Consider the following 25,299-nt stretch of genomic DNA (forward strand, 5'->3'; position numbering starts at 1 on the left):
GAGTAGCACACCGCAGTATGTGACGGACCTCACAAATACGTAGATCTATATAAGTGAGGTACACAGAAAGAACACCCCTCCCCCACACACCTGTAGGGCTTGTAGGAGAAGTAAAGGGATAGGTAAAAGCTGACAGTAAGTAGAAAAAAGCACAGACAGGAGCACTAGCAAAAGTCACATACCAGGCAGGAAATTAGTACTCACTGCACCTTCAGCTACAATCAACCTCCCAGATTCAGTGTCTGGGAGGGCTATAGCGCTGCGAACACTGTCCTTTGCAGAGGGAGAGGTACGCAGGTGGACTGGTCCACTTGATACCGCCTGAGAGCTCTGCGATGCTGCCTGGAAGATGGCCGCCGGAGAGCTCTGAGGAGGAGTGGCCAGGAGATAACAGCCCAGCGACGCCAGCACACATGAGAGAAGGCGCGCTGGGCTGAGGGGAGGAGCGCTAAAGCAGGGAAGGCTGCCTCCCCTGCTAGTATTAAAGCCCCACGGAAGCCGGTTCCCCGCCGGTACTTACACCCTGGAGGCCAGCAGACACGCGGGGTATGCCACAGAGGGGGGAGCCCACCGCCGCTACTAGCGCCGCCGGTCTGTCCCCAGAGATCGGCAGCTTAAAGACTGCCCTTGTGTCCGGCAGCAGTCAGTGGGAGCTCCCGGAGCCATGCTAGTACTGACTCCGGGGTCCCGCTGCGATCCCCAGATCAGTACTGGCATCGCAGCGCCAGCGGGGCTGTTAGAGCGGCAGCGTGGACGTCCAGATGGCCCATTGCTGCCGCTCTGAAGATAGTAAAAAATAAAATAATAAAATCTTCTTTTTAAAAATACAAATAAAGCTTAGGGGCTGCTTATGCAGCCCCACTGCGCAGGGTGACCCGACTCCGGCCGGGCACCAACTAAAACTGAGGTGCCTGTGGCTTGGGGGCGGGGTATAGAGGAGGACGGACCCAAGTGCATTCTGGGAGCAGCAAAGCTTTAACTGCGTGGTGCCCGTGGATCCAGATCCAGCTATACCCCAAGGTCAACCCTGTGGACCCCCTATGGACCCTGAAGTAGAAAGATGACTCCATAATTATAAAATTATGCAACAAAGGGGGAGGTGTCGCTATTATGGAGAAATAGGATTGTAAAAAGAAAAATTAACGACAACTAAATGATGAAAAACATATGTGAAACTAAAGAATGATCCCACTATGAAAAGCTCCTTAATAAATATCTAGAAAAAGATATCACAAAATCAGAATTTGACATTCTAAACATCACCGACCCCCTTACACCAACTATATATATGCTCCCCAACGTACATAAAAATCTAATAGGTTGTACTATAGTTGCAGACAGGGCCGGATTAAGGTCTGTGGGAGCCCCTGATCAACATATGTGTGGGGCCCCCTATCAATAAAACATTGCTGCTACTGTTGGCATCTAGCATCAGGCTGCAGCTCTCTCACTCCCTGGGGCTGACCCTGGGGGGGCAGTGACACTGCCTGAGTAACAGCGGTGAGAGAGAGCGGTGCAATCTATTTCACTGGTGAGGACACGAGACCGCTGCCAGACTACGGTGGCGGTCAGGTACATGCCCTTGTTACAGCTACCGCCTCAACATCAAGAGGTGACTCTTTTCAACAAGTTGTCTTTGTGTAGACATTATCACAGTAATTTACACTACACTACAGGTCCCAGCCAGATATGGACCCACATATATACTCATTGGATATCCAACTGAAGGGGGATTGCTATTCCTTATTATTCTACTGTGGGATGAGCTATTCAATGGACTTTAGTGGCACATTCTAAACAAAAGGAGCTTTGGTGGATTATAAATGTCAGCCTAAACGCTGATGCTCAAATGAACTTATTGGATACCAAACACAGTTGATACATTGGGCCTGATTCAGACCCACTCGCAAGCGGCTGTCCGCTCGCAAGTGGGTCGATGTTGTGCACAGCGCATGCGCACGACGGCGGGAGCTCCGTCGTGCGCATGCGCCAGACGCGATGAGCGAAGGACTTTCCTTCGCTCGTTGTGTCTGATCAAAGGGGGCGTGCTGTCGATGTTGATTGACAGCACACCCCCTTTGGTGGGCGTGCCGGGGGCGTGCCTCCCTGACGGGGGCGTTCCCAAGGGAACGCCTACCGTCAGAAGCCGGCCCACTGACATCACTAGTGATGTCAGTGGGAGTGATTTTGGCTCTGATAGAGCCAAAATCACTCCGGGCCTTGCGGATGAAAAACTCAACCGCAGGCTCCGGCTCGCAGTGGCGATGGTCGCGATGGTCAAGACCATCGCGGCCATCAAACTGCACGCTCGTATAGGCTGTGGGTGGTGACCCACAGCTATACGAGCGTCCAGGAGGACGCTCCATATTTATGGAGGGCGGCCCTCATTCAGAGCGTGCGCTCTGCTCAGAGCGTACGGCTCTGAATGAGGGCCATTGAGCGGTGAGCTATTGAAACAAATTGTATTTATTCAGATACATATACTCCAGTTATCAAAAGTTGTCACAGTAATTGCAACAATTTTGTTGAATTTTATGTATGTCAGTTTGTAAATTTTATTATGCGTATATTAAATGTTTTGTGATTCAGAGAAGTTTGTGATGTGGATCAATTAAGTATATTAACTTATTGACTATCAGCAGCAGCGCAACCTTTTCTTTCTTTCTTGAAAGTTATGGTAACCATAATGGGCCAAGGCTGATACTGTCGATTCAACCTACTATAATTAGGAACTTAGGGCCTGATTCAGAGCCGCTCGTAAGCGGCCGCTCGTTCGCTCTGAGCGATGTTCGCACAACTGCGCATGCGTATGGGTCGTAATGCGCATGCACAAACCAGTCATTGCGGTCGGAAATCGTGCGCTCGCAAAACAGCGAGGGGCTGCTAATTTGATTGACAGAATGTACTGTTTGTGGGTGGTAACAGGGGAAGGTGCTTGAAAACGGGGGAGTGGAGATCCGAACGCAGGCGTGCCTAACGGTCAAAAGGGCGTTTAAAGGTAGTGTATAATTAGTAAAGGAGCGTCATCAACCACGTCACTTGGTTATCTTTTAGCCTGAACTGCTCGCAGTGATAGCGGTAAGAAAAACCTACCACAAGCACTACGAGCAATTCAGATGCCTTTTGATGTACCCGATTAATCAAATAAATACCGGAGATGACGTGTGATGCGAACGGCAAAGGGGCGTCTTTACAAAATAGCGAGTGCATTTTTCGTTCGCTCACTCAGACATACAGGCATCAACAAACCGCAAAGAGCGAGTGCTCAATTTAAATAGCCGGCCCCTTTTTTGGAACGACCGTCCGCAAATAGCGTCCGGCTCTGAATCAGGCCCTTAGGCCGTTGAACCACTAAAGAAAGGACACCTGGGCTTAACAAAAGAACCTGATGCCTGTGAGCGTATGAGATGCACAAATGTAGCGAGAAGAACAGAGGACAAATGACTGGAATAGTGCTTTAAGACACTGTAATATCCACTTTCTTTTTCTTCAGTTGCATGTTGTACTGGCCGGTATGTGAAAAGATGTTGTTTATTGTGCTTTTTGTTATATTTCTAGCTAACAAGATTTGTCTCATCAATACTAGGCTGATAGTCCTAATGGATATGTGTCCTGTATGTTAAAATACTAAGTAACAAACAAGATGTATTTTTAAGGGGGAATTAAATAGTTTTTTGGGTGCCTTAACTAATGGATGCCCGATGGAGCAATTCAAATATTTCTCTGTACAGACGCACGAGCTGCTGTGCTGACATTTCTGCTCGCAGTCTCCTGAGGTGGAGAGGAGAAATATGCGAAAAGTCTGTGATCTGGGTGCCCAAACAGTAGTTTGGCCGCCCTAACCAGGACTTTAGATGAGTTAGCCGCGTTGCTTTTGGGCAGACAAGCAAGATAATTAATGGGCGCCCTAAACAATTGAATTGCTTTGTCTCATGTCATTATCACCGCCCAAAAAAACGATTGAATTCTCCCCTTACTTTTCTGATGTACTAACAACTTACTAAATTTAACTTCATAGTTATAGGTTACATTTTAAATACAGCTGCCTACCTGCATAAATGTTTATAACAAGTACAGTGTAGTTTGAGATGACTGCTAGTAATCTGAGTACAGTAGACTTCTTAGCATAGAAAGGAAAAACTCTGTTCTGTCTCGACCAACTTTAGCCCTTGGCAGATAAGAGATGCCTTGTTATAATGAGGACTGTCTCCTCTTTAAATACTTGACCAATATGGATCAAGTTAAAACAAAAATGTGGAGACTGAAAATTTGATTTAATATTTTTAATTCTACCACAAGACTTATATGCAGACCTTATAGCAGAGCAAGTCCTAAGCCAGCTGTCCATAAACTTAGTCTTCTTCTGATAATGTAATACTCTTTATGCTTCTCTGTTTTGCAAAGGAGAATGGTGCCCTTTAATGTGGTCATTACCCTGGGCACACTAATGCATTAATGCAGAACTGTGTAGCAGCTTAGAATAGCTAATTATCTCATATCAGTAAAGTAAGAGTTGAGGGCTCGATTTAGACCTGCTCACTAGATGCGTACGCTCGCTGGATGTGTATGCAAATTCGGTTAAGTGACAGCAAGGCAGGTGATTGCACGGCAAGGCTTAAGCACACCCACTATGTCTTGGCGTGCGATCGCTCTGAGTATGCAGATGCTCACCAGCCTGTTATAAGACGCCCACTTGCGCACGTCATCTCCAGGATGTGTATGTAACCATCGGTACATTGGGTACCATCGGATGCGACCGAAACGCTTGTGGCTGTCCATACCCTACCGCAAGCACTGCGAGCACTTCAGTGTAAAAACCAGCCAGGTGACTTGTACTATGACGCTGCCTTTAAATTATGCATGCCTCTGAAACGGCGTTGAGATGCTCAGGCACGCCTCCTCCACTCCCCAGTTTTTTTAATGGCCAGCCAGTGTCACCACCCACAAACGGCTTCTCCTATCACTCACTCTGCTGGGCTGTCTATGCGCAGCGAGCTAACGCTTCCTGATCTCTCGCACTGGTTCGCGCACACGCACTGCGATGTGTACGCATGCGCACAGAGTGAAAATCGTCCGGCTACGAGCGAATGCATACTAGCGAGCAGGTCTGAATCAGGTCCTGAATCTGAAGCCCCTGGTACAGTACCCTCTTGTTACTGTGCTTACTCCCATACCCAGATCTGGAGATCAGCCGTACACTTGCATACATTCTATGGGAGCTAAGTGGCAATGTATGTTTTGCTCCCGGCAGTTTGGCTTGATTTAAATTGTGAAAATAAATATTTTGATATAAACTTAATGTGAAGCACAAATTAAGCATAATTATAATTACAAAAAATATTAATTATAATTTACTAAACAAGATAATACCCACAAGCTGAAAGTGTTTATCGTTGGGGATTCATACTGTAGGGCCTGTACATAAGGGGTTATCTGATGCTATCTAGGAATGTCATGTGTATCCAGATGCCATAATGGGCTAAAAAAGTATGCAGTAGAAAGTACCTGTATATGACACTCAGTGTGGTATATAAACTGATGAACAAAAAGAACTCTCTGTAGAGCAGCTTGTAAATGCTCCCTCTCCACTTGAGCAGCAACCGGTGAAACCCAAAGAATGTTGCATTTGCTACCTTACTGGAGTAAGTCACTGTCATCTCCTTGACACGTTTCTCCTAAAAGACAGAAGAGACTTCTTGAGAACTGGTATTGGAAAACTGTGCAATGCATATAGGAATAGTACAACCACATAAAAGGGTTATATACTTAGGAGTAAATTTACTAAAGTGAGAGTTTTTAGAAGTGGAGATGTTGCCCATAGCAACCAATTATATTCTAGCTATTGTCTTCTAGAAAGTGCTAGTTAAATGTATTTACTAAAGTGAGAGTTTGTAGCAGTGGAGATGTTGCCCATAGCAACCAATTATATTCTAGCTATTGTCTTCTAGAAAGTGCTAGTTAAATGTAGAATCTGATTGGTTACTATGGGCAACATCTCCACTTCTAAAAACTCTCACTTTAGTAAATATACCCCTAATTGTACAAAGAAACACAAATGCTTTTTTGTGATGTTGTGCACCTGTTTCATCACAAGTGTTGAAATTAACATGATTATGTGAGCCAAATAGCGGCAACAGCTGAGGGGCAGACTTGTGTACACCCTATGGGAGCACTTCGGCATGCCTTAATTAGGAGAGATTAGGATTAGGTGCACAAATACCGCTACTTTTGCACCTAAATGGTAACATGAGTCTTAATTTTGTGGGATGAGGTTATTCAAATGAGCTTTCAGGGGTGGAAAATACACTTTTTTTTTAAATAAAAAAGGACCAGGAGAAAACTCCCCAAAACAACAAATCAATTCAGTCCCAATTTGAGGGTTCTATACCATAATTGCCTACTTTTGTTAAAGCAGAAGCCCCACAGCGTGCTGCCCAAGAAGTCCCCACTGACAGGGTGGAATGAGCCGTCACCAAGGCAGGGGTAGGAAGGTTCGCTTGGAGAAAGTCTGGCGAATGGTGAAGCGGAGCCAGCGGACCAAGGTCTGTTTAGTAGCCGGCCAGCCCCTCTTATGAAAGTCATATAAGACGAACAGAGAATCTGACTTGCGAATATCTCTAGTCCTTTTGACATAAAGTCGGAGAGCTCTTACCACATACAAGGAAGCCTCTGGCTGAGAAGAATCCATAATCTGGAACAATTTATTCATTTATGTGAAAGCGAGTTACCACCTTGGGAAGGTAGCCCAGGCGAGTCTGCAGCACAGCTGTGCCGAGATGGAAAATAAGGAACGGGGAGCAAAATGATAGGGCGCTCAAATCAGACACTCTCCAGGCCAACATGATGGCTAGAAGAAAAACAGTTTTCAATGTGAGCCAGCACAAATCAGCCTTCTGTAACGGCTCAAAGGGAGCCGACTGGAGAGCTCTAAGAACCAGAGACAGGTCCCAAGGAGCAACAGGAGACATGAACAGTGGCTGAACATGGAGAGCTCCCTGGAAAATAGGTTGCACATCCGGGAGCAGTGCTATCTGCCCTTGAAAGAGAACAGACAAGGCCGAAACCTGGACCTTCAAGGACGAGAGTCGGAGGCCCAAATCCAGACCTGTCTGCAGAAAGGAAAGGATCCGGGAAAGGCAGAAAGACCTGGGGTTAAACATCTAGTCACACACCAAGAAAAATAGGTACATCAAACCCAGTGATAGATACGTGCTGAGGAAGGCTTCCGAGCCTGCAGCATGGTCCGAACAAGCCTCCTAGAGAATCCTTTTGCTCTTAGGATGGATGCCTCAAGAGACACCCTGTCAAAGTGAGACGGGTCAAATCCGGATGAAAACACGGACCCTGAGACAGAAGATACGGCTACAGTGGTTGTCTATGGAAACGCCCAGCAGATCTGCGTACCACACACGCCGAGGCCAATCTGGCACCACCAGGATCAACAAGCCTCCCTCCAGTTTGAATTGACGGAGAACACGCGGAATCATTGAGATCGGAGGCAAACTGTAAATCAGAGGGAGGGTCCAAGGAACCACCAGGAGTGTACCAGAAGAGTTTCCGGATCACTGGTGTGGGAGCAGTATCTTGGTAGCTGATGATTGTGATGAGACGACATCATGTCTATGTCTGGCAGACCCTAACAGCAGTCTAGCAGCTGAAAAATGTCTGTATGCAGCGTTCACTCGCCTGCATGAACATCCTGACGACTTAGGAAGTCCGCTTCCCAAATCTGAACTCCCGGGATGAGGAGTGCTGGAAGATGATGCTCCGCCCAACAAAGAATTCAGCTGATTTCCTGCATGGCTCCTTGACTGTGTGTGTGCCGCTCTGGTGGTTGATGTAAGCCACCACGGTTGCATTGTCTGAATGTAACTTTACTGGTACGTCCCTGAAGGAGGTGCTGTGCTTGACACAAAGCCCTGTACACAGCACAAAGTTCCAGGATGTTGATGGAAAGCTGACTCCCTGATGCGTCCAACGACCTTGAAAGGTTAGGTCACACATTACCGCACCCCACCCCCAAAGGCTTAAATCGGTGGTGAGTAGGACACAGTCCTGGAATCCAAAAGGGGCAGCCCTTGTCCAGATGTGAGCACTGGAGGTTAGGGAGAGTAGGGAGAGTCGTGACTCCTGGGGAAAATTGAGAGTCTGTGCCTTGAGGTTCAGACAAGACTTGATCCACCGCTTTAGAATGACCCATTGAAGAGGCCGACAGTGGAACTGACCATACTCGACCATGTCGAACGTTGCGATCAAAGACCCCAGAATTTGCATGCATGAGTGTATGGGCACCCAACGCTGGCTGAGAAAGGTGCGTATTCTGGCTTGTAAGGTCAAGATCTTGTCCAGAGGGAGGAAGACTCCCTACAATCCCTTTGAATGCTTCAAAGAGATTGTACTGTTTTTAATAGTGAATTCTTGTTGGATGGATCATCCATTCTGACATGCAAATTTCATCATTTGAAGCATTGTAGAGATTTCATTTAACTATATAGGATGCTGAGACACTCCGTATCCAACACTATCCTTGCAGGACAACCATGTAGGGTATTCCCTTATTAAGACACATACACAAGATCCAAGTTTTACCATCCTTAGAAAACATTAATCTGTCGTACCTTAATATTACAATGAACATATTGTCTTATACAATTTCCATTTTATTATCCATTTTTATTTTTACTTTTATTTTTAATTTTTTCTTTATCATATCTCTATTTTTATTTTAGTTAATTCTATTTTATTTAATTTCATTTCCAGTAAATTCTAACTCTGCACTAATGTGTCAGTTTGTAGGATTTATTTGATTTATTACATTTTTATTCTAGGTGGAGCTCTCTGTTCATTTATTCCCTATATGTTATTATTTAAAATCTATCCATGTCAGAACTGTAATTACTGCTGCCAATGAAAAAGACATGTTTAGAAACAGCATGCTAGGTCTCCACCAGTTATTCAAAGTGAAACACAATTTTTGAGACAGCACAGCAGATCCCTGTGAATCAGGGAATTACAACGATGTTCTAAATGAGGTGCAGTCAAGGTAGCCTTTAAAGGAAGCAATTTGCATACAGCAAGACCAACACTGTCCCTGACGAAGCCCACCTGGTAGAAACACGTAGGACAACAGGACAACACTGTTTAGACGTCTAAACCAACTACAGACTTTCATACTGACAAGCGCCAGCCTACATCAGAACATCAGACAGCAGCAGGAAGCACGGACCTGTGATAAGAGCTCACCCCAGGGGGAACCGAACCTGCCGCTTTGAATGCCGGCACCACGAAGGAAGCCTGTCAACACGGACCTCCTCTGTATACCACTACACACAAGGAACTCAACGAGGCGGCTATAGCATCAAGTCCTTCCCGAATTCTGTGAAAGCTGCAAACAAGACAGTCCAGGATAAGGTAGGAGGTGTGCGCACCCACATTAAGGAAATTATACCAGTCGGTATCGTTCACATCACCACTACGAACTTCATAAGCCACTGAGCTTCTCCATTGACTACTCAGCAAACATCTTTTACAATACCTAATCAGACTCCATTTAATATGAATTTTATTATGGAGCACTGTAAGTGTGAAGGGTAAAACAGGATTGGACCAACCCCCCCCCTTATTAAGTGTAAAACCACTCTTTTATATCTACATCAAGAGACATTGTTTATATGGTGGTCAGGATATACATACTACATGACCTATTGTTATTATACATATGTTTTTATGCCTGAATTTTTTCTAACATCTAATCTGATACATGTTCTTATTTGTCACATTTTATTTTGTCATCAATAAATCATTTGTTTTTATATATATACATATATATTTACTCAATATTTGTATTCAGTTATTCTGAATAGTGTACATATATTGTGTAAACCATTAGATTTTTTGATTAAGTATATATAGGCCAACCAGGTGCGCCCTATATGATCATTTCTACATATCCGTTTTTATTTGTGATCTTGGAAGGGATCACAATGATCTGTGGCAGCCCCGGTGACACACCTTAGAGGCACCCTGTCTAAATAGCGCGGCTATCCCACCCCCATTGTAATACTAGATGATATGTCATCCGATAGGGCGGATCTGAGCAACATATAGGGGACATCATCATGTAGTGTGTACCTGCTATGTCGCTGACGATGCGCGCTCCTGCTTCATCCTCCGCCGGGGGATATCATTAACTAGGGCCATGTTGCCGAATGCAGCATTGCCCCTGCCGTCGCTGCCGGAATCGGCAAGTGTGTATCCCATTGCTAAAGATGTCGGACCCACTATACGTCGTCTAGTGTGTACCCGGCTTTAGAATTGCAAGGCTGACAAGCTGGCCCTTGTGTCATCATTTTAATACAGTTTTTTTCCCTACTCTGTGGGTGCCTGCGTAAAAGAAATATAATTTCAAATTACTCCTATATTTATTTATTTGAGCTAGATTATAAGTAATACAATGCAAGAAGCGTAGAGAATGCAGATGTAAGATATAATACAAAATGCAACTGTTACAATTAGAGATGAGTGGGTTCGGATCTCAGAGATCCGAAACCACCCGAACTTAGCGATCTGAGCCGAGATCCGAGTCGGTTTGGGTTTTCCTGCCTGACTCGGATCTCAAAACGCGGAAAAATGTCATCATCCCGCTGTCGGATTCTCGCGGGTTTTGGATTGTATAAAAGGTCCCGCGATCGCCGCCATTTTCATTCCGGCTGTGGAGAGTGAAGGAGGGGGCTGTGATCGCTGTGCTGTTGCTGTGTGTGCATAGGGGCTGGCTACTGTTGTCACTTGTCAGGGGCTAGCTGCTTAATGTCCACATACTGCATAGGGGCTGGCTGGCTGTTGTCACTTGTCATAGGGGCTAGCTGGCTATTGTCCAGTAGTCCATAGACTCCATACTAGGGCTGGCTGCTGTGCTGTGCCTGTTGTCCATAAGGGCTGTGTTACTCTGAGCTGTGCTGCAGACAGAAGAGGGGGGGTTCAGTGACTCCTGTGTCACTGCAGTCCATAAGGGGTGCTGCTGTGTTGTCCAGGGGGTGCTCTATCCATCAGGGGTGCTCTTCACCGCCAGTGTATGTGTGCGCGTTACCCGCACTTATCAACAATGTAGCTGTGTAGGGGTGCTGCCTGTGTTGTTTATTAAGGGGCTGCTGCCTCGTTCAGGGGTGCTCCCCCCAAGTACAAAAAAATAAAAAAAGTGTTTTTTTCTGTGTGTCTGCGCGTTAACCTCACTCAGAGCCATAACTAGACTTTTTGGTACCCTGTGCCAGAAAGAGCATTGGCGCCCCCCTCATTTTTCAAAGGGACATAATGCACCCAAAAAATGGGAATGGCCTCATGGGGAATGGTCAGGGAAGAGATAGGGGAGGCCAGGAGATGCTGGGGATGAAATAAGAGGAAGCTACAAGCGAGAATGATAATAAACAGAAATTTGACAGGTCCTGACCTGTGGTGCCCTGTGCGATGGCACCGGTCGCACTACCCTAGCTACGGCCCTGGCCTCACTTATCAGCAACGTAGTTATGCAGGATTGCTGCATCTGTCGTTTATCAAGGGGCTGCTGCCTCTTTCAGGGGTGCTCTCCCCCAAGTGCAATTTTTTTTTTAAAAAAGGGTTTTTTTCTGTGTGTGTGCGCGCGTTAGCCACACTTGTCAGCAATGTAGTTGTGCAGGATTGCTGAATCTGTCATTTATCAAGGGGCTGCTGCCTCGTTCAGGGGTGCTCTCCCCCCCAAGTGCAAAAAAATGTAAAAGTGTTTTTTCTGTGTGTGTGTGCGCGTTAGCCAATCAGCAACGTAGTTGCACAGGATTGCTACATCTGTCGTATATCAAGGGGTTGCTGCCTCGTTCAGGGGTGCTCTCCCCCAGTTTTAAATATATATATTTTTTTGTGTGGTTGTGTGCGTTAGCTGCAACTTAGGTGCGCTGTAATAGCTTGGTGACGCTGACCTAGCTGCTCCCTTCTATCTGTATCCAAGCAACTGCAATCTCCACCACCAACACCTGCATCATCATCAACATCCTCATTCGTGATCGGAAGTAGTCTTGCATCCAATATCACAAGGACTGACTCCTCTCCCATCCATTGTTCCTCAGAAGGATCCTTGAGTGCTATGCCTGTTGCTGCTGCTGGGGGTGGATCTTCATCCCAGAAAGGGACCAAGAAGACTACTACTACAGGTTGAGTCTCCCATATCCAAATATTCCGAAATACGTAATATTACGAAATAATTTTGGCATGACTGAGATAATAAAACCTTTTATTTTTGATGGTTCAATGTACACAAACTTTGCCTAAGCACAAATTATTAAAAATACTGTATAAAATTACCTTCAGGCTGTGTGTATAAGGTGTACATGAAACATAAATGAATTTCATTTCTGTACACAAACTTTGCTTGAGCCACAAAATTATTGAAAATATTGTATAAAATTACCTGCAGGCTATGTGTGTAAGGTGTATATAACACATAAATGCATTCGGTGTTTATATCGGGGTCCCATTCCCAAGATATTTCATTATGATATGCAAATATTCCAAAATACGGAATATTCCGTTATCCAAAATACCCCTGGTCCCAAGCATTTTGGATATGGGAGACTCAACCTGTAGTAGTAATTTAATAAAACAATTGACTATTAAACAGTCCTTTGATAGAGGAAGTAAGTATAAAAGCTGTCACCAAGTTTCACAGCGGATCACTGACGCCTTGATGGTTGTGCTAGTATTAGATGGTGAAATAATAGAAAATGAGGATGATAGTGTGGAGTAAGTACAAGAGGAGGATGAGGGGGAATTTGTGTCCTATCTGACGCTAATGAGGATGTTGATGATGAGGATGTTGCTTGCATAAATCAGCCACCAGTGGCAGCAGTTCTTGTTCATGATAAAAAAGAAAGCCAGAAAAGCCACGTCTTGGGTGTGGAATTATTTTAATCTGAATTCTGACAAAAGTTGTGAAGGCATCTGTCTATTTGTAAAGCCAAAGTTAGCAGAGTAAGGGACATTCACCATCTAGGCACCTCCTCCCTGTTACGTCAGTTGCAGCGAGTTCATGCAATTTATTTAACAAAATTCTAATAATTTGTAAATTAATAACAAGCAGTCCAATATCAGCTACCAGCAGTTTGAACCAGCACATGCAATCTCCACCACCAACACCCTCATCATCAACTTCCTCCTTAATAATTGAAGGTAGTCCTACCAAAAAGTGTTTTGTGGGGGCCCAAACAAACCGAGGACTTCAGCCATGAAAGTGTGAGTCCTAGTCGCTAAAGTGCTGTGCATGTCCTTTTTAATATCCCACATAAGAGTGGGTGGGAGGGACAATTCCATCTTGCACCTCTTTCTTTTACATTTGGCACAATTTAGGGCATTGCCAACTGACATTATTATAGTTTGGCAATGCTGTGTGGCAATGTTTCATAGATGTCCTATATTTTTTTAAACTGCCGTGTGTTTGTGCCACTGCTCTGTTGCTTACTTTAGCTAGCCAGCTCGCTGCAGCCTTTGGTCTATTTTGATGAAAAATAGTGAAATATTGTGAGCTGTGAGGTGGTTAAAAATGCATGGAAATGCCTGAAAATTATTGTTATTAAGTTTAATAATACTGTAGGAACAAAAACAGGCCCAGATTATGTGGTTTTAGCTGTTTAAATTATTTTTTGGAACAAATACAGATCCAAAACCAAAACCTAAAACCAAAACACCAAGGAAAAAGATCCAAAACCAGATCCAGATCCAAAACACAAGGAGATACAGATCCAAAACCAAAACACGGGGGTCGGCGCACATCTCTAGTTACAATATGCATTCTTTGTTTTGCCGCAAAGAAAAAATATTTATGTCCATTATGTTCTATAAGGATATTACAAGGTCCATTTGATGTGTGTCTGTAGTACTTTTCTGGCTTCACCCAATGTCAGATAAACAAATACAGGGGCAACATCATTGTCATATGTGACTTATTAGAACATCCATATGGGTTTATTTTCTAGATGTACTTTTTTCCTATATATATATATATATATATATATATATATATATATATATATATATATATATATATATATATATATATATATATTTTTTTATATATATATATATATATATATATATATATAATCACTAAATCCAAAATGAATGCGTGCTGGTATATGATGGAGTCTGTTGTAAAGTGTGCATGTAGACAATTAGACCAATGAGAGGAACAGTCAGAGGCAAATTTAATGCAAATTGTATTCACTGCATCTAGAAGCTGTTGGGGAAGCTATTTGGTAAACAGCCCTCAAAAATATTGCATACAGCTTTGCAAATCAAATGTTTTAAATTCAGGGAATGCAGTTAATAAAACAATCCTATTGATATCACTCTGATGGCAAAGTGTACAAAGGGGGAGTACAAATTGGAGTAAACGTTTAAATAGAAGTGGCTCTAAAAGTGATTTTGAGGCCAAGCACTAAGTCGACCACTTTCTATGGTGTAATTAATTCCAAAAATGTTCCACCATTTTTAATATCATATTGAATATTATCTTTGCAAAATAAAGCTATTTCCAGTCAACACTTTCCTATAAACATGCCATGGTTATAAATTTATTAAAATCCACTTTTTTTATTTGTATTCACAATGACTCTTAATGTATAAAGGGCCTGCTTCAGCAGAGGATGGAACTGTAAAGTCGCACACAAGTGGCTTTGCAATTCCATCCTGCAAAAAAACAAATGCAGCAGGGGTTGTCTGACACCTCTTTGCTGCACTTGCGATTTCAGCGCTGTCTGGGATCACCAGCGCAACCATTGTGACTGATGGTCGCTCCTTTGTGCAGGCTGTGGTAGCTGAAGACTACCGTAGCCTGCCCGGGTCCTGGCAGCCTGCGAGGCCAGGAAGTCTGCATCCGAGGACACAGACCCCGCCACTTCTGGAAAATGGAGACAACAAGCCCCCATTTCCGGAAACGCAGGCCATCCCTGACCCCGCACCGCAAATGCCTCTGCCTGTCAATCAGACGGAGGCATAGCAGGGCCCGCATGCGTTTTCGCAGGACCATGCTGCACATGCACAGAATGGGTCCTGCACATGCACAGATTCCCAAACATCGGGGATCTGCGATCAGCAGCACACTTGTGCTCCCCAATAATAAATACAGCCATTATAGTTATATTAAAAGACTAAAACCAGACCTGTGAGCCAGATGTGGCCCATGGAGAATAATTGTGTGGCTCATATCTTCCCTGGCATTCTCCATATGCTCTCTTCTGATGGCCCAACAGTGTAATGAGTTTTAGGCCTGCAACAATGTAAATAGAATCTGTATTTGTCTATCATGATTGTAAATACTTGGAAAGCATGACAGCAGTCAGTGGTGTAGCTACAATTAGCTCATGTGGTGAGCAGAACTGGGGATACGGGTCCATCTGCTCCAAGAACCCCATTTTGCTCTTCTGAACATGCCGGCCCCCCCAAACATGCTCAGAAGAGCAGAGAAGGGTACATGTACCTCTTCACCACCAAATTATATAGCACGGTGATAGTGTGTTACACTCTTGCCACTAAGTCATTATGTACAGTTAGAAGGTTTTTCTAGGCAGCAATGTTATTACAAATTATTGTTACATTGTCACTGACTTTATTATATGAATACATTTATTTAGTACAGTTTAAATGTATCACTTTAATACAGTGTTAAAACAGTAAATACAGTAATATGAATGTCAATAAATTAATCCGTTTAAAATGAAATTCCAGTTTACTAATTAATAAATAAGACACTGTTCATTTTCTTGAAAACAATAAAAGCTTTCTAGGTACTGAAAAGATGTGTATTTAACCAACCTGATATGGGAATCAGGAGATTGTCCTTTAAGAGTCCTTGTGGTCAAGAAAGACTGTGAAGTTCAGAAATGATACAGTCACAACCGCCTTCTGCTGGTAATCAAGTCACTTCTCAAGGAGCACTAGGGAGTCCCTGGAGACCAGACTGACAAGTACAGGAGGGAAAGTGTCTTCCTCCCTGGTAGCCTGTTTGTGCCAATACACACTCAGTTGCATCAGAGACTGTTCCATGAGACGAAAACAGCTAGCAGCTGCTGATCTTGCGCTCTCTTAGTCTATATTTATAAATCCACCTGCCGTTTACAGAACACCATTGACTAAGGGATCTTTGAACACATCTAAATGTCACTAAAACCTTAAACATGATTAGTCTGTGCAGTGAGTTCTAAAAGGATCGCGGTGTTCTTAAAGCAATACTGTGTTGTGGATTCAGGAATATATCTGTAACCCATGACCACCTGGAAATAAAGTTTAGACTGCTATAATATTGTAGATGGGAATACCTGTACATACTTTGGCATTGAAGCATACTAGACTGTAGTGTAAACTCTTCAGAAGAGAGACCCCTATTCACAGATGAATTCAAATATACAGACACATGCAAAATGATGCATTCTAAATAACTGTATATTGTTATCATTATAAAGAACACAGTGCCTGATTCACAGCCGCACGCAAAAAGCGTGCGCTTGCTCTGAATCAGGGTGGCCGCTTTTTTTTTTAAAACCGGCCCACTGGCCACTCGCATAGCTGTGGGTGACCACCCACAGCTTTTGTGAGCGGCCAGGTGATGGTCGCGACCATTACGACCATGGGGCTTGCGTCGAGACCCTTGTGCTAGGGTCTCGTTCCCGCAAACTCCTGATGTCTGTGGGGCCGCCCCCAAACGGCAGGCGTTTCTTCGGGAACTCCTCCATTTGGCCAGCCACCCCCCCTGGCCGCCTCCAAAATGGGGCAAGCTGTCGACCAACATCGACAGCCGCCCCTTTTGGATGCGAGCGCCGGAGCGAGTGCTATTTGCGCTCGCTCCAGGCTTCGCACACGCGCAGTGCGCACGCCGCACAAGTTTTATTGAAACCCGAGTGCCGCGTTTACTTTGCTTGTTTATATATATATATATATATACATATATATATATATATATATATATATATAAACAAGCAAAGTAAACGCAGCACTCGGGTTTCAATAAAACTTGTAACACCAAGATTCCTGGGGTCAACATTTCAATGTATGTGCATTATCGGCAGACGCAGATTCCTGGCCACTTGCATGACCAGGCACTGGCCAGTCTGCCGGAGGCTTCAGGTCCCGTAGCCTGACCAAAAGAGTACCCATCAGTGTTGATGGTGATCCCAGCTTTTGATGTCAGTCACAGTGCTGGGATTGCAAATGCAGCAAGGAGGTGTCTGACACCTCCTTCTACATTTGCATGTGAGATGGACAGATTGCACAGCCGCTTGTGTGCAGCTGTGTAAATCCGTCCATCTCTGAATCAGGCCCTCAGTCTTTAGTCCTGTCTCTCACAGGTATAGACATGGCCTCCTGGCCTGGCTTGACTTTCCCCAAGGCATACACTAAGCCTTGGAGAAAGATAAAATGGAGAAAGATAAATCCCAGCCAATGAGCGCCTAACTGTCATTTTTCAAACAGAGCCTGTGAACTAACAGTTAGGAGCTAATTGGCTGGGACTTATCTTTCTCCATTTTATCTCACTCCAAGGCTTAATGAATAGATTCCAAAGTCTCTCTTGGTTCTCCCTGCCTGCATGCAAGTATGGACACTGGCCTCCTGGCCTGTACAGCTTCAAGGCCCTGTCAAAGCTGAATAATTGGCTGAGACAAGTTCAGTTTAAAATTTAATCGCGGCGACGCCATCTTGCGACTGGCCGCAAGACGCCATCTTGGAAATGAGATCACAAGACGCCATTTTGCGAATGGCACCCTAAGCGCCATTTTAGATAAACTCACATTTTAGTACATGTGGCGATGATACTATTAGCACCATGCGATTGAATTTTTCACCATTTCTCATACACACATTAATACGCACAATTGCGCTGTTAACTAGTCGCATATTAGCGAATGCATAGGACTTTGTATGAAACCGCTGTTTTATTAGCTGTATGTGCACGCATCAGCCCCAAGTTAACTAGCGTCCTTATATCAAACCCTGAATACCCACACATTACATATTGACACATAAGGTTCAATAAGCTTTAAAGTGTATGATTTAAGTTGGTTCAGTTAGTTTAAACGCTGAGAAATAAAGGTATTTGATAACTAAGGTATTATACATGCTAAACAAGTCGTGTTTGGTTTTGTACTGATGCGTACTCTTTTTACAGTATTCCGGTGTTATCGGTGGGGAGGTCGCATCATGCAAACTCAAGTTATGGATCGCAGAGCCTACAAGCAACAAAATGTATATTTCATGAACAACTGTTAGAATGTTGCAGGGGGCATGAAGAGGAAGATCCCCAGCTGTTAGAGGCAGGGAGAGTCTATTTGAACCAGCCTGTTAAATGTGCTGTAACAGATGCTTCTCCCCTGGGAACCAATGACATCAGCAACAAACTTCCCTATTGTCCTGTTTATTCTGGGGGGTATAAATATGTGTGCTCGAACGCTGGTTCTTAGTCTTCGTGCTGAATGCTGTATGACTAGGGGTCTCTTGCCGATGCCTATCTCCGGGTCCGGAAGCGCTGCGTATGTATACTGTACTTGGGTCTGTATAATTTCCTTTTGCGACTAAATTGTGTATGGATCAATTGCGTGTAACTGTCTGAACTTTTACATGAATAACACTTGTGCTTTGGAACCACAGATTCCACGTCTAAGTCTTTATTTACGGTATGACTGTGTACGCAAATTAGCATCATCCTTAGAAGGTATAGGCAGGATATTAGAAGGTATAGGAAGGTGTATATAGAGGTTCTAATCCAGTATCGTTAGTTGGGGGCTCGTAGTAAAGTCACTTACCTGCTCACTCGGTACATACGTCTATCGATACTTCAGCAAAGGGTGGAGTGGCCACATGCAGGGTTTGCCTGCAACCGCTTTGTGCTGAAAGATTGCTATCCGTCTCCGTGTGAATCAAGGAAGCTGACTAGAATCCAGGGACAAGAGAGGAAAAAGTTTGTTTTCCTCTGTTGATAGAACCTTACGTTTAAAGGGGTGTCGCAGTACTGAGTATGCAGCTAAGTCGCAGGTTTGCGCATAGCAAAGACGCACTTTTGCGTACACAGTTAAAAAGCCATTATACGGTTGTGTGGTAGTCGCATTATTGTGTATGCGACTGGTCGCACAATAGCGTATACGTACTTCCGGTTGTGCTGCCACGTGTTTGAACAAAGCCATTGAGGTTTACATTTTTTTTCTATTACCAATATCTGGGTTAACGTGTATTTTTCTGCGCAAAGTTAAGGGTATCTTATGATCCTTAAGGGCTAGGTGCAAGGGTTAGTCTAGCCGCTCGGTAAGCAGGTTTATCGTTCTATACACAGTAGCAGGTGTATATGTTGTCTTTGTTGTAGAGAGGTGCGTGAGAGTTGCCAACATATAAACTCTCATAGGTGTGGAAGTTGCCTTACTAAATGTTATCCGGGTGTGGAAGTTGCCTTTTTCAAATCTTATCCAGGTGTGGAAGTTGCCTTACTAAATCTTATCCAGGTGTGTGGGCGCCGCCGACTTAAATCGTCCACAGGTAAGTGAAAGTATCTTGATTGTCTTTCACCGGTTTAAATCTTTATTGAAAAGCGTAGGAGTTGTCTCAGAATGGGAGCCACGCAAACAGTAGAGATGTTAGGCAATGATGTGCTGCTAATGGAGGCGCCAATCGGATCGGCCCGTCGTATCATGCATACCAAGAACGGTACTTATGCAATAAGGTATTGTGATTTATGGTTTAATATGACGAGGAAGAGTGTTAGATCGTTTCCCAGAATTGGTAGTTTTGATAAAAATGTGTTAGACAATGTCCGGGATCACATCAGTTTGATGCGCTCCCGAGAGAAAAAGGTTAAATATTTTGAATGTTTAAAACTGTGGCAGCATGAAGGGGATGCGTGGCTTAAAAATGTGCAAACGACGCAAACTAGCGTCGTGAGCACATTGCCAGAAAATACATCCGCGACGCTGAATTGCAATACGGACGAGCCGCAAAATGGCGCGCACGTGCGGCAAGGTAGCACCATGGAGAGTATTGCCAGCAGTTCACGCTCACCTCCCCCCACCTCATGTGGATGGAGGTGCAAGTACAGTTACCAAAAATACCCATAAAAATGTAACAAGCAACTTGTACCCTCTCTTAAGCAACTATAAAGAAAATGTTCATGATACGGATGATGAGCCCATTGTAATATCTGCCATTTCCCATGCTGTGCAGATGATAGATGCTGCATCACCACAATCATGAGTGGTGCCTCCATCTCCATCGGTAACAGCAAGGGAAGTGTTAATGCCCTCTGCACCCGTAGAGGAAGTTGTTCATACCATACGTAGCAGCAGCAGACTAAACCCCCAGCCAGGTAATCAGGTCAAAGGTAGCAGCGCTACCGGTCTGCATCCCATTCGGACAATAACTATTCCAAATGGAAATGCAGACGCAAATGGTATAGTGCCCACGAGGGAAGTAGTAATGCATTGTCCTTGGACAAGAGCAGAACTAAATTCCATCATAAATGATTTCCCCGATCCCAAAAAGGAATTAGCCAAATGTCAAAGATTTTTGAGAAATTTGGGTAGTTCACATGAACCACTAATAAAGATTGACGTGTGCTGTTAAGGGCCTGTCTGCCACGCAATACCGACGTGACAAAATTTATCACGGATTGTGTATTGGATGGTGACGTTCCCTTAACAGACCAAGTAAACCAAGGTAACATTTCCCACATTGTAACTCAATTGGGTATATATTTTCCAGTAGTAGTTAACTGGAACAAAATTTTCACCATTAAGCAGAAAGAGAGTGAGACTGAAGAAGATTATTGCGATCGGGCTCTGCAAGCTATCACTCAGTACACTGGGATAGAGGATATTAAAGATAGCACTCACCACCGGGGGATGATAGTCACAGTACTTGTGGATGGTCTGAAAGAGAGTTTAAAAACTCGGGTTCAGACCTCACAGACTGGCTGGCGGGGATTCACAATAGAAACCCTCATAGAAACCGCCATTGAACATGATAAAAACATCTCCAAAAAGAGAGAAGCCCAGAGCGAAAAACTAATGGCTGTCAGTATACAAGCTCTGGAGGGAATGACGGTAACATCACAGCCAACAGACACACTTGCACACACACTCAAAGTATGTGCTCTCACTAACCCCACTCAACAACAAACACAACTCTATCCCGCTAACCCAATGCAACCACAGGTCCCAGGCTATCCACCAACTTCTTATCCCCCACAATACCCTTACCCTCCCTATCCTTACCCATATCCACCACCTTTACCCTCTGCGCAAACCTCACAACACCAAATGTCTTCACCCGAAACACGAACATGTTTTAACTGTAAACAAACAGGACACTTAAGTAGAAACTGTACAGTAAAAGGAGTAGGGATCCAACATCAGGGAAGACCTAGATATCCCCATAAGGGATATGCACAGAGGCCAGCAAATGTTCAGCAGGCACCAGCTCCAATTGTAGCCGTAAATGCTTTATTGGAGAATGGTAGCCAACGCTAGGGGTCAGGTCATACCTGTAGTCTACAGATGGTCAGGTTAATGGGAAGTACTAGGGAAGAACCGGTCATGATGGTTGATGTAGCTGGTACTGAATATCCTTTTTTTGTAGACACAGGGGCGACCAGGTCAGTGATAAAATCTCCCGTTATTTTGCAGGTGACCAACGAGACAGTACCAACAATGGGTGTAACAGGTAAAGTGGAACATTATCCTTTAACAAAGTCCACAGAGGTTACTATTGGGCCGTTGCATACCAGGCATTCTTTTCTCCTGGCTGCTGCGGCTCCTACTAACCTACTGGGCAGAGACTTGTTATGTAAGATGGGATGTGTTATATATTGCACCCCTGATGGTGTATTTTTAGATATCCCAGAGAGAATGGTATACGAGGTGCGGGATATGTTAGACACTCCTCAAAGGATAATGTATCACTCTACAGTTTTAAAAGAAACTCCATCACAGGTAGATGAAATGTTGTCCCTAATTCCAGATTCCCTTTGGACTAAAGATGGACAGGACAGTGGATTAATGGCAAACGTAAGCCCAGTAATGGTAAATTTAAAAAACGGAAGGCAAGCTCCAAAAATTCCCCAGTACCCACTAAAACAGGAGGTAGAATTAAGGTTTTTTCCAATAATTGAGCGATTATTACAACAGGGAATTTTAGTCCGTACAGCTAGTATAGCCAACAGTCCCATCTTCCCGGTAAAGAAGAGTGGTGGGAGGGGTTATAGGCTGGTACAAGACCTTAGAGGTGTTAATAAGGTAGTAGAGAGCCAATTCCCTGTAGTGCCAAATCCAGCTGTCACTTTGATGCAGATCCCACCAAATGCAACCCATTTCACTGTCATTGACCTCTGTTCTGCTTTCTTCTCTGTGCCTCTCCATCCTGACTCTCAGTATCTATTCGCATTTACATACAGAGGTTTACAATACACATGGACACGATTACCCCAAGGTTTCATAGACAGCCCCAGTATCTTCTCCCAGGCATTGCACGACTGTTTACAATCTTTTCAACCTGCCAATGGATCTGTTCTAATTCAATATGTGGAGGATTTATTGCTATGTTCTGACTCGTATATGTCATGTTTGAATGATACTAAACTTTTGTTACTTCATCTCTCACAAACAGGACACAAGGAGGCTAAGGACAAACTACAGCCGTGCCAATCCAGAGTAAAATATTTGGGACACTGCCTAACCCAGGGGTTACGACACCTTACAACAGACAGAATCCAGGCCATACAAAACATGACACTGCCGCAGAATCAACAGCAAATTCGTACCTTCTTGGGAATGTGTGGATACTGTAGAATGTGGATACCAGGTTTTTCTACTTTGGCCTTACCTTTACAGGAATCAGTCTCTTCCTCAAAGCCCGATCGTGTCAGACACACAGAGGAATCAGAACAGGCTTTCCTTAATCTTAAGGACAGTCTAACAAGAGCTCCTGCATTAGGAATACCTGATTATGAAAAACCTTTTGATTTGTATTGTACGGAAGCCGATGGTTGTGCTGCAGGTGTCCTTACACAAAAACATGGTGATGCCAGTAGGCCCGTAGCATACTACAGTGCCCAATTGGACACGGTAGCAAGATCACTCCCCACCTGTTTGAGAAGTGTAGCAGCTACCGCTCTATTGGTGAGTAAAAGTGAGGATGTAGTATTGGGCCATGATATGATTGTCTACACTCCCCATGCTGTATCTGCTCTGTTGAACTCAGCTCAAACCAGACACGTCTCCTCGGCTAGGTTCACCAAATGGGAACTAGCTCTAATCGCTCCTGCAAATATTACTGTTAAACGTTGCAGTACGCTGAATCCAGCAACATACCTACCATATGTACAACATGATGTACAAAGGGTGGAAGGAGAGGAGTTGCTGGCGGGAGGTGAGTTCGGCAGACATAATGATACACACGATTGTATGACATATATGAATCAGACCTTTACTGCTAGACCTGACATACATGACACACCTTTAGAGAATGTGGATGTAACTTTTTATACGGATGGGAGTTGTCATAGACAAACAGACACAGGTGAATTATGTACAGGTTATGCTGTTGTAAATGACAAAGACATCATAGAAGCTAAACCTCTCGGTCCTCCTCACTCAGCCCAGGTGGCAGAGTTAGTAGCACTGACGAGCATGTGAACCGGCAGCAGGCAAATCTGCTAACATTTACACTGACTCGAGGTATGCGTTCGGGGTGGTGCACGATTTTGGGGCTCTATGGCATCTGAGAAATTTTATGACAGCAGCAGGCACACCAGTTGCACATTCCCGACACATCTTTTAGAAGCAATCCAACTGCCCAAAGCAGTGGCAGTAATTAAATGCAAAGCCCACACATGTGAGGATGACCCAGCGTCACTGGGCAACAACAGAGCCGATGAAGCTGCAAAATGGGCAGCAAGATTAAAAATGTTTTCTCCAACTGAAACAATTATGTCATTCCAAACAATTGATATGCTGAAATTAATTGAGATGCAAAATTTGTGTTCAACTCAGGAAAAATCCATCTGGAAGTCCAAGGGATGTGGGCAAGAGTCCTCCGGGCTCTGGAGGGACGGACAAGGTAAGCCAGTAACCCCCAAGGCATATTACCCCAGTCTGGCTAAGGCAGCACACGGTCTGACTCATCTGGGCAAACAAGGTATGTGCAAGTTGGTGAGGGCATACTGGTGCGCACCAGGTTTTTCTTCACAAGCAGAAAAGATGGCAATGTCCTGTCTGAAATGCTTGAGAAAGAACATAGGGAAAGCGATCCCTACCGAACCAGCCCACATTCCACCGACTGATGGACCTTTCCAGGTGATACAAATTGATTTCATCCAATTACCACCCTGCAGGAACCTTAAGTATGTATTAGTGTGCACAGACGTATTTTCTAACTGGGTTGAGGCCTACCCAGTGGCCACTAATACTGCTGTGTTTACTGCAAAGAAAATAGTCCAGGAAATTGTACGCAGGTACGGTATCCCTAAAATCATCGAGAGTGATAGGGGTACCCATTTCACAGGTGATGTTTTTCAAAAAATATGTGTAAGCTGATGGGTATTAATAGCCGACTTCACACCCCCTACCGACCACAAGCCAGTGCCAAGGTAGAGAGGATGAACGGGACTATTAAAAACAAGCTAAGTAAAATCATGACAGAGACTGGACTAGGATGGCCAGAAGCGTTACCTTTGGTCCTACATAGCATAAGGACCACTCCTAGACCTCCTCTGAATCTGTCCCCATTTGAAATATTGTTCAGTAGACAACCTCATTTGATTATAAGTCCACAGGAAGATCAAAAGGGTAACAACGAGGTAACTGTGAAGTATCTTATATTAATGAGTAAGCAGTTAAAGCAACAGCAGAAGAAACTGAAATTGTTGTCTAATGATATGCCTGGATCGAACTGTCATGATGTTGAACCAGGAGAATATGTAATGATCAGAAATTTCTTGCTTTCAGGTTGTTTGACTGATCGGTGGGAAGGTCCGTACCAGGTGCTGCTGACAAGTACTACATCTTTGAAGGTGGCCGAGAGAGATACCTGGGTCCATTCCACTCACTGCAAAAAGGTCAATCAGCCGGTGGAGAAACAAGTCGGAGACAAAGCTGATAGCGTGGACCTGTCGATCGCGAGCTTGTTCAGGGAGGATTGAACAGGTTGTAGTGAGATACCTGAATTGCAGGTCTTGTTGTGACAATGGACGGGCCTGCTGTGTTCATTTTCATATTCTCTTTTAGAGTGTTCACCATCCTGGTCAGTCCG

At 44.3% G+C, this 25,299-nt stretch overlaps 1 protein-coding gene across 6 annotated transcripts in view; it reads right to left on the minus strand.

Moving 5' to 3' along the window:
• BEST3 (bestrophin 3) overlaps positions 1-16,017 on the minus strand; it is a 62,778-nt gene extending 46,761 nt beyond the window's left edge. For 2 of the 6 annotated variants that reach the window (XM_088452516.1, XM_088452513.1), the window contains exons 1-2: positions 15,832-16,017; positions 5,506-5,675 (exon numbers count right to left, since the gene is read on the minus strand). In XM_088452516.1, the coding sequence (XP_088308642.1) occupies positions 5,506-5,657 (152 nt within the window). In that variant the 5' untranslated portion in view covers positions 5,658-5,675; positions 15,832-16,017. Of the gene's footprint in view, positions 1-5,505; positions 5,676-9,226; positions 9,386-15,179; positions 15,287-15,831 lie in introns of those variants that run through there. The other 4 variants (XM_088452514.1, XM_088452515.1, XM_088452518.1 and 1 more) reach the window with 4 other exon arrangements.
• Between the last annotated feature and the right edge of the window lie 9,282 nt (positions 16,018-25,299).

Source organism: Taudactylus pleione, unplaced genomic scaffold (assembly GCF_031769625.1).
Source record: "Taudactylus pleione unplaced genomic scaffold, aTauple2 ptg000038l, whole genome shotgun sequence".
Lineage (NCBI taxonomy): Eukaryota > Metazoa > Chordata > Amphibia > Anura > Myobatrachidae > Taudactylus > Taudactylus pleione.